The sequence below is a fragment of the Astatotilapia calliptera genome, chromosome 16 (assembly GCF_964374335.1).
Source record: "Astatotilapia calliptera chromosome 16, fAstCal68.1, whole genome shotgun sequence".
Taxonomy (NCBI): domain Eukaryota; kingdom Metazoa; phylum Chordata; class Actinopteri; order Cichliformes; family Cichlidae; genus Astatotilapia; species Astatotilapia calliptera.
In genome coordinates this window covers 9,774,267-9,785,972 of record NC_137437.1, presented here as the reverse complement: position 1 = coordinate 9,785,972, position 11,706 = coordinate 9,774,267, and the positions used below count along the sequence as shown (strand labels likewise).

At 42.0% G+C, this 11,706-nt stretch overlaps 1 protein-coding gene across 1 annotated transcript in view; it reads left to right on the top strand.

The window, feature by feature from the left end:
* The window catches only part of LOC113007389 (amine oxidase [flavin-containing]-like), a 58,327-nt gene extending 48,616 nt beyond the window's left edge, over positions 1-9,711 (top strand). Inside the window, exons 7-15 of the mRNA XM_080290797.1 lie at positions 399-548; positions 2,155-2,314; positions 2,394-2,490; positions 3,640-3,693; positions 3,779-3,836; positions 3,925-4,022; positions 5,014-5,125; positions 5,896-5,958; positions 6,393-9,711. Coding sequence (XP_080146923.1) covers positions 399-548; positions 2,155-2,314; positions 2,394-2,490; positions 3,640-3,693; positions 3,779-3,836; positions 3,925-4,022; positions 5,014-5,125; positions 5,896-5,958; positions 6,393-6,548 — 948 coding nt within the window. The 3' untranslated portion in view covers positions 6,549-9,711. The remainder of the gene's footprint in view (positions 1-398; positions 549-2,154; positions 2,315-2,393; positions 2,491-3,639; positions 3,694-3,778; positions 3,837-3,924; positions 4,023-5,013; positions 5,126-5,895; positions 5,959-6,392) is intronic.
* The last annotated feature ends 1,995 nt before the right edge of the window (positions 9,712-11,706 follow it).

Sequence of the window (11,706 nt, the reverse complement as noted above, 5' to 3'; positions counted from 1 at the left end):
GTGTTTCTGGTCAGGGATGAGAGAGATGTTGACACTAACCACATGGAAATGGTTTTGTGTATCGGAGCTTTGACAGCCCAAACCTCTCTACCTCCTCACTGTCATCTTCATCATTTAACATTTGCTGGCCTGGCTTTATGAACGTGTTTCTTTTGAATTAAGATGCAGAAATTTGTAGTGAAGGAAATGAATGCGGACTGAGGATAACCGGTGTGTATCACCAGGATAAATCAGGGGATTTTATCGGCTTCATTCCAAACTGGGAGTTTATTAGCCTTGCTGAGGGGTACCCAGAGGGGGATCAGAGTCACTTCCACCCAATATAAATAGAAACCAGTGTTGCTGCATCTGCTCTCCCTGTTGGTGCTCACTGAACTCTGCTCTCTTTGTGTCTCAAGGAGAGGAAGTTTGTAGGGGGTGCGAATCAGGTGAGTCAGTGCATGGCGAGGGAGCTGGGAGACCGAGTGAAGCTGCAGTCTCCAGTCTACAGGATCGACCAGACCGGAGACATGGTTGTGGTGGAGACCGTGGACAAGCAGACCTACAAGGTGAGTTGAGTATATCACCAGTATTTCCTTTGAAGTACTATTCTTTAAGGACACTTTTTATGTCTTTCCTTACATATTCTGCTTTAGTCAGAAATATAATATTGAGCTGGAAATGAGCATTTGAAGTCGATTAATGTTTATTAACTGTATCTAGCACCAGATGATCTCAGAGATTACAACAAGATGGAGAGAAACCTAAGTATTCCACCTTTGAGCAGATCTTGGCCACAGTGAGAATAAAGTAAAGAGAGGAAAATAGAGGAAATGCGCTCAGGGAATCTCTGACCACAGAACAGTTTCCACTTTGCCTCAGTCTGTTTAAAATGAGCTTTGGCCCAGAAATGATGGCGGTGTTTCACCATCATGTTCACATGATAGAGCTTTAACCTGTATTTGTGAACAGTACAGTGTTCATAGACAGTGATTTCCAGAAGTGTTCCCGAGCCCTCCCAGTGATTTCATGACAATCATGCCTGCTTTAGTGCAGTGATGCAGCAGGGCCCAAAGGTCACGGGCATCCATTATTGATTTTCAGCCTTATCCTTTGCACACAGAAATTCCTCCAGATTCTTGGAATGTTTTGATGATATTATTCTTTTCAGTTTGATGTTGAGGAACATTTTTCTGAAATTGCTCCACAGTTTGTAGACACAGTTTTGGGGGTTTTTGCAGAGCATCTCTGAGATGCTCTTTTTATCGCTGGTCGTGTCACTTTGAGACATGTCACTGCCATCAAATTCAAAGTGAGCTTTTTGTTTCTGTAAATGATAATAGTAGATTTCTGATATTTTTCTGTATAAGTGAATAAAAGATGGCTTTCTGAGATCGGCAAGTCACTGCATTCTGTTTTCATTTACAGTTTACACAATGTTACAACTTTCTGAAACTGGGTTTGTAGACACAATTGATTAGTTCAGTCCAGTGGTTCCCAACCTTCAAATGGCCCACAAAACAAATAGTCAGAATGACTTTGCTTATATGGATACATCACCGTTAACGAGCTGATAAGATAATGAATAATGACGCTGCTCTTATGTTTCAGTAGATTGTGAATGCAGGACTTTCCTTTTCCTGTTTTCCTGTTACTGCAGCCATGTTTCAAATAACTGTTATAGTGTTTGTTTGATTTTATTATGTATTAGGAAATGAAACAGATACTATATTTATACACTAGGTAATGTGAGATAATGCTGTCTGAATATGAAACATCCATGTATCTGTAAAACAGTAACTGCTTCACAGTGTTACTCACAAACTTCACTGGCACTGCTGCTCTTTGGCTGCCATCTACTGGCTGCTTGGAAAAAAGCAGTTAAAATGTACATGATCTGTGTTACTTTGTTGATTAGGTTGAATGTTTTCATTTATGGTCAGATGTTCCATTGTAATGAATTATGGGACAGCATTTTCTCCCCTCTTTTCATAAAGGATAGTCCAGTGTATCCTATATTAAAGGAAGCATTGAAGCCTCTTTCCTTAGTATTTGGAGAATTGCAACATCTCTTACTATGGCTGATGACTACCATGCAGATACTTCTGGGTCACATCTTTCAGTTATAAACAGACTATTGGTACGCACTGTGTACTGTCTCTGTCTCTGTGTTAGGCCAAGTATGTGATCGTGGCCACACCACCTGCTTTGAATCTGAAGATGCACTTCAACCCTGAGCTGCCCCCGCTGAGGAACCAGCTGATCAACCGTGTTCCCATGGGCTCTGTCATAAAGTGCATGGTCTACTACAGAGAGAACTTCTGGAGGAAAAAGGGTACGCAGGAAGTGAAAACACAGAGAGAGTGAATGCTGTTCAAGATGATGCCATTTCTAACGTTTTATTGTGTTACCAGGTTACTGCGGCAGCATGGTGATAGAGGAGGAGGGTGCTCCCATCGGTCTCACCCTGGATGACACAAAGCCTGATGGGACTGTACCTTGTATTATGGGGTTGGTACAGAGCTTCAAACAGTTCTCTGTAATTGTGTATATTTTGTATTATGATTAGGGATGGGTATCGTTTAGGTTTTATCCGATACCAGTACCAAACCGGTACTTTTGAAATGGTGCCGGTGCTTAAACGGTGCTCGAACCGGTGCTTAAAGAATGAAGAACACACACTTTGTCCAAAAACCTCTCATGTTTAGCTGTTTCCCTCTTTTTCTTTGGTCATTTTAGCCTTTTTGGCCAGGGTGAAGGGAGTATCTGCCATCAAACAAGAAGACAGCCTCATGTAACTACGACGGTGTTTGCTAGTTCACCTTAAATGCGTTAATGTAATAACGTGGTTAGCGTACTCAACGTAAATTACACATGAACAACATTAAGCTACCCACGCAGAGAAGAACGGCTGCTGCTGCCATCATTATCCGTCATCATTTCTGCTACACTGGCAGGGCTAGGGGCCAGGACTCTATTCTTCGGGTTCTTGGGGGATGTTGCTAACTCCGGGTCCGATAACAACCCGCAGTAGATGTGCTCGGTGTGAGGTCTCGCAGCAAGCTATCAAATACGGCGCATTTCTCGACTTTAAAAAAATGCTATGCGTCGCCAGGTGTTTCATCAGATTCGAGGTGTTACCTCCTTTGCACAGTATCAGCTTAAAGCACTTGTTGCAGGCTGCTGAGTTTGCATCTTTTGCTGTGAAGTACAGCCAGACTTTTGACCGCTTCGCCTTGGGCATTTTAATCTGTAGCTCTGCTCTAAAAGAACGTACGTACCTGGGCCCGCCTACTACGCTTGGAAAGGTAAAATGATTGGCTAGAATCCAAAGTGTATCACATCTCAGGGGAAATAAAGCACCGAAATGCTAAGTGATATCAGCAGCCCCAAAGAAGTATACAATGCTGCACCATGCTTTAGTCAGGTTGAAATACACATTTCGTTCACTAGTGATTATCAGAGGGTTACTGACTGGCCTGTAGGCTTGTGTCTCAGCTTTACCATCTGACTCTGACCTAGTATTCTCGCATGAGCTCCTACAAGAATTTCCATACAGTGTAGGACTTGTGCTTGAATGGAGCTAAACACAAGTGATAAAGTCATCCAACCAGCCACACATGCTCATGTAGTGTTTTCTCTTTTCACTCTCCCCCCCAGATTCATCCTTGCCCACAAGTGCAGAAAGCTCTCAAGCCTGTCCAAGGAAGAAAGGTAGACACCAGTGGACAGAGATGGAAAAAAACTCTCACGAGCTGTGAGATCAGTTTAATCCCAACTCCTGTGTTGTTGTGTTTAGGTTGAGGAGGATCTGTGAGATCTACTCCAAAGTGCTGGGCACAGATGAGGCTTTGCATGTGAGTTTGGGTGCAGAGTGGTACACAGTCATGTGGATACTGTGGAATCACTTGACTGACTGCTCATGTGCCTGCTTGTTTCCTGCAGCCGGTGCACTATGAGGAGAAGAACTGGTGTGAAGAGGAGTACTCTGGAGGCTGCTACACAGCCTATTTCCCCCCAGGAATCCTTACTCAGTTTGGCAGGTGAGTCTCTCTCACACGTGTACACACACAAAAAATAAACATAAATATGAAAGTGTGATCTTTTCATTTCAATTAACTTAATTTATTTGAATGTGTCAGCTCCTGGATATTAATGGCTAATGTATGTTTCAGCAGGATTTGTGATTATTTCTGCAAATTAGCGTCACTTCTCCTCCATGAAACGAACCTGCCTTCCTGTGCACGGTTTCAGAGGGGACTCACTGAGATCACAACACTTTGTGTTGGATTATTATGTTTACCACACAAGCAATACTGTGAACTCATATTTCATCTGAATGGTGTTATTGCAGTGTTTTTTGTGGCATTTCATGGGTTTTATTGGAGTGTGAACAAATGAATGCATTTTCAGTACAGCAGGACGTGTCCCCAGGATTTGCCCATTTGCTCTATAGCTGTACACACACATAAAACACAATCCAGTGTGTCTGATGCATTGCGGCTGCTTTCATTTATTAGTCGAAGCTGCTTGTTGTACAGATCCTGGTGCATATGTTCACTATTAGAGTTTTGTTAACCTCCATATGAAAAACTGAAACTCCTTGTTAATCGTCATGTGAACCATATTTCATGTCTAAATGTCCTCACCAGATGTGCAAATGTGTTCTCACTCACAATGAAAAGTAAGCTGGAGTTGGAAACCTAACATTGTGCTTTTTTATACAGAGTAACTGTTTCACATACCGGGTGGCCCTGCAAGAAATAGAGTTAAAGAAAAAGTCCTTTCTTTGGTTCTTTTACGTTGAGCACAGTGGGGGTGGGAAGATTAATCCAAAGGAAATTCACTTTGTGTTATATAATCCCATATTGCACTTATTCAGGTGAGATAATATTCTTAAATGAAGTGAATGCATGCTAAAGCTCAATGGTCAGTACAATGCTGGTGCATACATTAAAAATAAAACGTGTTTAAAACCTGTAAACCAGTTTAACCTCTGAAGCCTCTCCTGTTTCTCTCTTTTTTGCTCTTCAGAGTGCTGAGAGAGCCGGTGGGCAAGTTGTACTTTGCAGGCACAGAGACGGCCACCGAATGGAGTGGCTACATGGAGGGGGCCGTACAAGCTGGAGAGAGAGCAGCCAGAGAGGTCAGAGAGCATTTAAGTACCTGCTTTTCACTGCTACGTGTTAGCAAATACCAGTTCTTACCAGTTTAAACACCCTTAGAGGCAGGTTACTTATATATACCAGGTAGAAACCACTTAAATCATGCAGCTGGCACACCTATTAGTCACACCTCAGCCTGCTCCTGGTGTTTTGGATGCTCAGCCAGCAGTGCTGGGGGTCAGCTGATATCAAATCATGACATCCTCGCCTTTTCTCCCCTCTCATTTATGTCTGAGCACAGCTGACTGAAACAAACCATAGAATCAAAATGGTCCTCCCCACTCAGTCTTCTAAATCTCTCTTTAAGACACTCGCCTGCTGCTTGCACTTTATGTCCTTCTTCCAAGGCATTAACATTAGGTTTGGTTTCCTAAGATACTCCCCCATGTGTTCATGTTCCTCCATGTTTCTTAGCTCTGGCTCTGCTGCAGAGTAGGTCAGTTACAGTAAAGGCCAGTCAAGCCTGAGTAGATTATCTGAGTGCATTAAACATAAACATACACTTATTCTTCTTTTTATTACTTAAGTTAAGTTGCTGTGTCGTGTCGTGTTGTATGTAGTGCCAACGTGGGACAGTTCCCCAATTTCATTGTGCTATTGTACTATGTATGACTGTGCAATGATAATAAAGAGTTATCTTATTAACATCACCCAAACTCAAAAATGTGTATCATGTTTAAAATTTAGACTGTTAGACTGTATTTTGATCCTTTTGAAGTCTTTGACTGACACCACCAATGTCTTTTCGCAGGTCATGTGTGCGATGGGTAAACTCCAACCTAATCAGATCTGGCAACCTGAGCCTGAGAACGATGTAAGAGAAGTCCTTATGCACCAAATTACAAGTTGGCTTTTGATTAAAAAAAATGAACAATCAGTGGAGAAACACTCTGAAGTCTCTCGTCATGAATCCAAAACACTTTTTACCATAAATGACACTGTGAAAAAGATCATCTTGTAATAAATGAGAAAAAAACTACCAGGCAAGACCATAATGTTTCTTGGGGTTGTAAACCAAGAGAGGTCATTTTCTCCCTCGCTTTCTATACAATCATTTTCAAGCAGAAGAGTTGCCCCCTGCTGGTCATGTAAAAAAATGCAGGTTTAAGACACCTATGCATTGTTTACACATTTTGGACCCAAGATTACATAAGTTGTATATTGCCAAATCATCTATCAAGTATCTAGTTAATATCATGCACATGAAAAAGGCAGATATCTGATATCATCATTCCCTCCGTCCTGCAGGAAATCCGGGCACTCCCGTTTGTTACCACCTTCTGGGAGAGAAACCTGCCTTCGGTTGATGGTTTCCTCAAATTCTTAGGAGTCTCCACATTCCTGTCTGCTGCCGCCGCAGCTGGCTTGGTGGCCTACAAGAAGGGCATCATCCCCCGGAGTTAAACCACCCTGTCGTCTCACTCCTCCACATCTCAAGGGAACACGTCTCAATAGACACTTGTGTACTTCTAGTGCTTTATGGGCCCAAACTACAGAGTAGTGACCTACATAGGGTATACATTGTTTTTTGAGAAACACCGTGATGTGAGAAGGACTGCTCAGCTCATGCAAAAACACTAACACACTGTTACTCTGTCCACAAACGAAAGAGAGAATGAAGCAGGTGAGAAGGGCTGACTGAAAGGTGTTTGAGAGGAGGGACGAAAGCCTAACTTCAGTTTAAAACATGCAGACTCAGATTGTGAAACCAATGAAGGAAAAAAGATCAGAATCAGTTCGTAAGGGGAAACCTTCTCTGTCACTATTACTATCCCATACAATGCCAATGAAATCCACTGTGTCGATTATATGTGAGTTTATAAAAGTCGCCATGCTTACTGTGTGTATGAGCCTCGTCTGTGTCGCATGCTTCGGTGAGCATGCGTTCGTGAGCGTGTGGTCATCAAAGTTTCTGTACAAAGTTGCGAGCGCGTGTGCATGAGTTTCCACTGTGTGTCTAATTACCGCTGCCTATTTTAGGTGCCAATTTATTCTGGCCAAGCAGCCGTAGCTGTTTGACGAAATCCAGTGACTTCAGAAGAGAAAAGAGTCAGTATAGTGACACTGTCCACATAGAAAATCAGAGAGGAGGTTCAAGGACAAGTGGGGCTTTTTCTGTCAGCAAATCCCATGAAAACACAAATGAATAGTGAATTTTAGCATTGTCTTTGTAGCTAAAGCCAGATGTGAGTCGCAACCCTAAAGTGAGTTGGTACCGCGTGAAATGGGCAATGTTGTTTCTCTTAAATTTTAATTTTATTTACATCCCAAAGCCCAAATTATGTGCCCTAATATGAATCCTAATATGTAGCCTAATAATGTCATATTAGGGCACCAAATGTGTATTATTCCCAATGAGCGATCTGTGCAGTTGAAGGCTGGCTCCAAAAGCAGGTAATTCCTCACAGACTCCTATGTTAAGATGTCTAGGTTTCCACCTGAAAAGGCATCTTTAAAGCCTGGGGCAGTCTTTGTAGCTAATTGTCTCCTTCATGGTGACTCCTTTCATATAAATCCTCTGTTTAAACTATAGTAAGTCTTAGGTATCAGCAAACACGGGCTACCAAATATGGCCACCAAAAATTAAGACGGTGCCAGTCTAAGTACTGAACCCATAAATTTAATTGGTAATCCATAAACTAATGGTGACAATAATGATTATTATAAATAATTATTAAACACTTCTCAGTTATAGTTACTTGTTGTTTTAACTCTTTACCCGCTTGTATAAATCGACCAGGAGTGACCTTGAATGCTTCAGGCTTATAGAACAAAACTACTGGTGTGCATCATAAGTTAGTGCGGGTGGTCTCTCCCTGTGCAGCTAGACTTAGAAAAACCCAGAAACTGTTCTGATTGTCTTCAAACCACAACTTTATTGATATATGCTGAGGTGTCAAAACTCATCATCAAGGCTACAAAGGGGATGTCGTCAGTGTCTCTTTATGGAGTAAAGAGTTAAAGTTTATCCAGACTGAACACAGAGCAGGTACAGATGTTCAACAAATAGTTATGTTTTCTATATTTTTAATCTTCAAGTATACCAAATTTTTCATATCCATAGATAAAAGTGTGCACGTTTTATTAATAAGAGCTCAGAAGTGGGGCTAGAAGGTGAATGCAGCTTAGCTTTTTGTGACTTCTCAAACAATCTAGTTTTTTCCTGTAGTTTCTCTTCAACAGGAACTCTAGGCTCACGTACATAAGCCAGGAAGTGGTAAGACAGACCAGTTCACTGTTAGAATTTGTGGGATTTGTTGACAGACAAAAAGAAAAACTCATCCTAAGAATGAGAAGAGTCAGCCTTATTCTTTTAATGGAAATGTAGTGGTGTCCAGCTGCTAGTGTGGTAATCTATCGGTCAGTATGACGGAAGCATTTGAATGTATTTTCCTCACACTAGATAACACATGCATGGTGGTTTTGCTAAGGTAATCACATTTTTCACTTGTGTATTTTTACCTTTTCACATTCTCACTTCAGATAAACACGATCCCACCGGCTCTAAGGCGTCCTTGTAACAACTGTTTTGATTTGTTTAGGAAAAAGGAAACTGTCTTTTAGAGAAACTTTAAAGAAATGACATTCTTGCTGAAAAACTGACTCGCTGCAACAAAGGTTTAAGTACTGGCTGCTCAGCAAGCAGTGTCATCAGCAATCATTTGTCCGGGTAAAATCATTTGTCGGGGGTGTAGATGTGAAAGCCAACCTGCTGCACAGTCCTCTGTGTGCAGCTCTTTATGCCCACTACAAGAATCATGCTGTTCTTGTCCCAAAGATGTTTGTGAGTGTAGTTTATCTGTTGTGCCTTAATGGAAATTGTAACGTTTTTGTCATTTTATCGCAAGTGCCTGTGACTCTGACACTCTCAGCCCTCATCCCTCTTTCCCTCCCCCGCCTGCTCCGGAGGTGAGAGGTCAGATGGACCAGGTCATCGGTTCAAGGCATCATCTGCGCTCATTAACAGGGGTCAGCATTGTGTTCAAGTGTATCCGAAAACCTTTCATTTTAAAAGTTCCCCTTACCTGAGTTATGTCCTCACTGCAAACTTGACTCAGGTAAAGCCGGGTGTAAAAACACAGCATCAGAGCTCAGACTGTTGAGGTGATCCCTCTGCTTATCTCTGTGTCCGTGTGTGCTTCGTGTTGTCCCTGCAGCGCTTCTTCCCTCGTTGTGGTGTCCCTCTCCCGTCTGACCCTCAGTCCCAGTGCAGGTTTTATGTGCAGTTCTAGAAGTAATGATTGAATAATAATGTCACTTTTTGAACCATCACTAAAAGTGTTTGAGTTTATGGTTGGCTGAACAAACAAAGCCAGCAAATTCCATCCACCCTGTCGAAAAACAACAACAACAAACTACAGCACTCACAACAAACCATCAGCAGACGTGATGCAGCGTTATTCATTATGGGGTTTTTCTGGAGATACCCCCCCTTCCTTTGTCCCTCTGTGCATATGAGCCTTCTTAACTATTCCTGTGACCTGCTCTTTGATGTCTTTGATTCCTCATACAAAGCTGGTGATATTTAACAAAATGTGAAATAAATCTTTTACTCGCCTTAACCTGATTTATTCTGGTGTCGTGTGTCATTATGTCGACTCAGAGCAGAGCTACAGCCCAACGGAGTGAAAACAGCGGTGTAATAGTTAAGAAAAATGTGGGGAAAAAATCATTAAAAGCTAGTCCAATGCCCAATGTGCCCAGGAAGAATAAAACTGCAGTTCCAAAAAGGACACTGTGTCATTTGTAAATAAAACCAGAATCCAATGATTTGCAAACAAGAGAACATATATGACATATCAAATGTTTAAGCTGAGTCAGTGTGCCATTTTAAGAAAAATAAAAGCTCATTTTGACTTTGATGGCAGCACCTGGTTTAAAAATAGTTGAGACGGGGCAACAAAAGCCAGGAAAAGTAGGTAGTGCTAAAAAGAAGGTTAGGTTAAACAGCATCAGATCAGTAACATGACTGGAGTGTAAAACGAGCGTTTCAGAGGAGCAGAGCTTCTCAGAAGCAAAGGTGGATGGAGGTTTACCAATCTGCAAAAACCTGCCTGTACAAATTATGGAACAATTCAGAATAATATTCCTCAACATAAAATTGAATGTGGAGAAATCTGTGTGTGCAGGGGACAAGTCTGACAATCAGTATTGGATGTCTGTGAACTGAAGTGAAAACAGATGTGATTCTGTCATGAAATTCACTGTCACATGAAAATCACCGGCTGTGAACACATTTCACTGTACCACCCACAAATACAGGCTGAAGCTCTACCGTGCAGAGAAGAAGCCATACGTGAACATGATCCAGAAACACCACCATCTCTTCTGTGCCAAAGCTCATTTAAAATGAAGTGACGTAATCAATCAAACTGAAATTTTAAATTCTTTCATGGAAAACACTGATGACGATGGTAAAATGGCCTGTATTTACAGTGGGGCAAAAAAGTATTTAGTCAGCCACCGATTGTGCAAGTTCCCCCACTTAAAATGATGACAGAGGTCAGTAATTTGCACCAGAGGTACACTTCAACTGTGAGAGACAGAATGTGAAAAAAAAATCCATGAATTTGTAACCCAGTGTTAATTTGGTTATCTGATATTGTGTGATATTCAGTATATATGTATATATCTATATTGGGTGTTATAAAATGTTCTTCAATGATTTTGAGTTGTTTTTTTTACTTGCTATTGGTTTGCGGCTGCTTTACGACAGTCGACTGTGGTAGTACATGTGGGCTATGAGCTCACGTGGCTTGTAGCTGTGCCAGAGAGCAAGCTTGGGTGAGCTAGCGGGGAATATCTCCTTCTGCAGTAGCCTTAAAAAAGACTATTGTTCGTTCTCCTGCCAGGTAAAAATCTGTTTCGTATGTATATGTAACCCAACCAGTGCAGGGGCCTCCCTACACCCCGGACTCTGCGTTGTGTTAAATTGTGTTGGATTGGGGTGCACCGCAGAGAGACCAGTCGGACACAGGTGTTCAATTTGTGGCTCGGACCGCGCCGTTTATTCGGAAGCAGGGGCAAACACCACTCCAACTCTGCTGCTGGCCCTTCGCAAATCACAGCAAACACTCCGTGACTATCAACATTGCAAAATACAACAACACATATACACAGAATACACATTAAGTAACAATAACCGTGCCTTCTACAACATTCCACGGTCTCCGCGATGAATACAACACAAAACTGATGCAGTTCGCCACTGGCAGTGCTTACCTTCGCAAATCACAGCAAACACTGACCCAAGATGGCGCCCGCGCGAACAAGAAATCTAAAGTACGGTGTCCTGCAGAGGACGAATGGCCAAAATTGCTAACATTTACACCATATATGCAGCTCAACAGCGACACCTTGTGACTTATTCCAGTCACTACCTTACATCCGCCTCTCCTTTAAGTGATGGCGTCCCAGTCATCAAACAAAACAAAATAAAACAGAACAGTCTCACTATGTACACAAGAATAATGGTGGTGGAAGATGTGCAGTGTAATGTGAAAATGTCTATGTGTGTATCCTATGTGTTTCCTGCAGCCCTTCTTGCTTTGGCCCTCTGCCA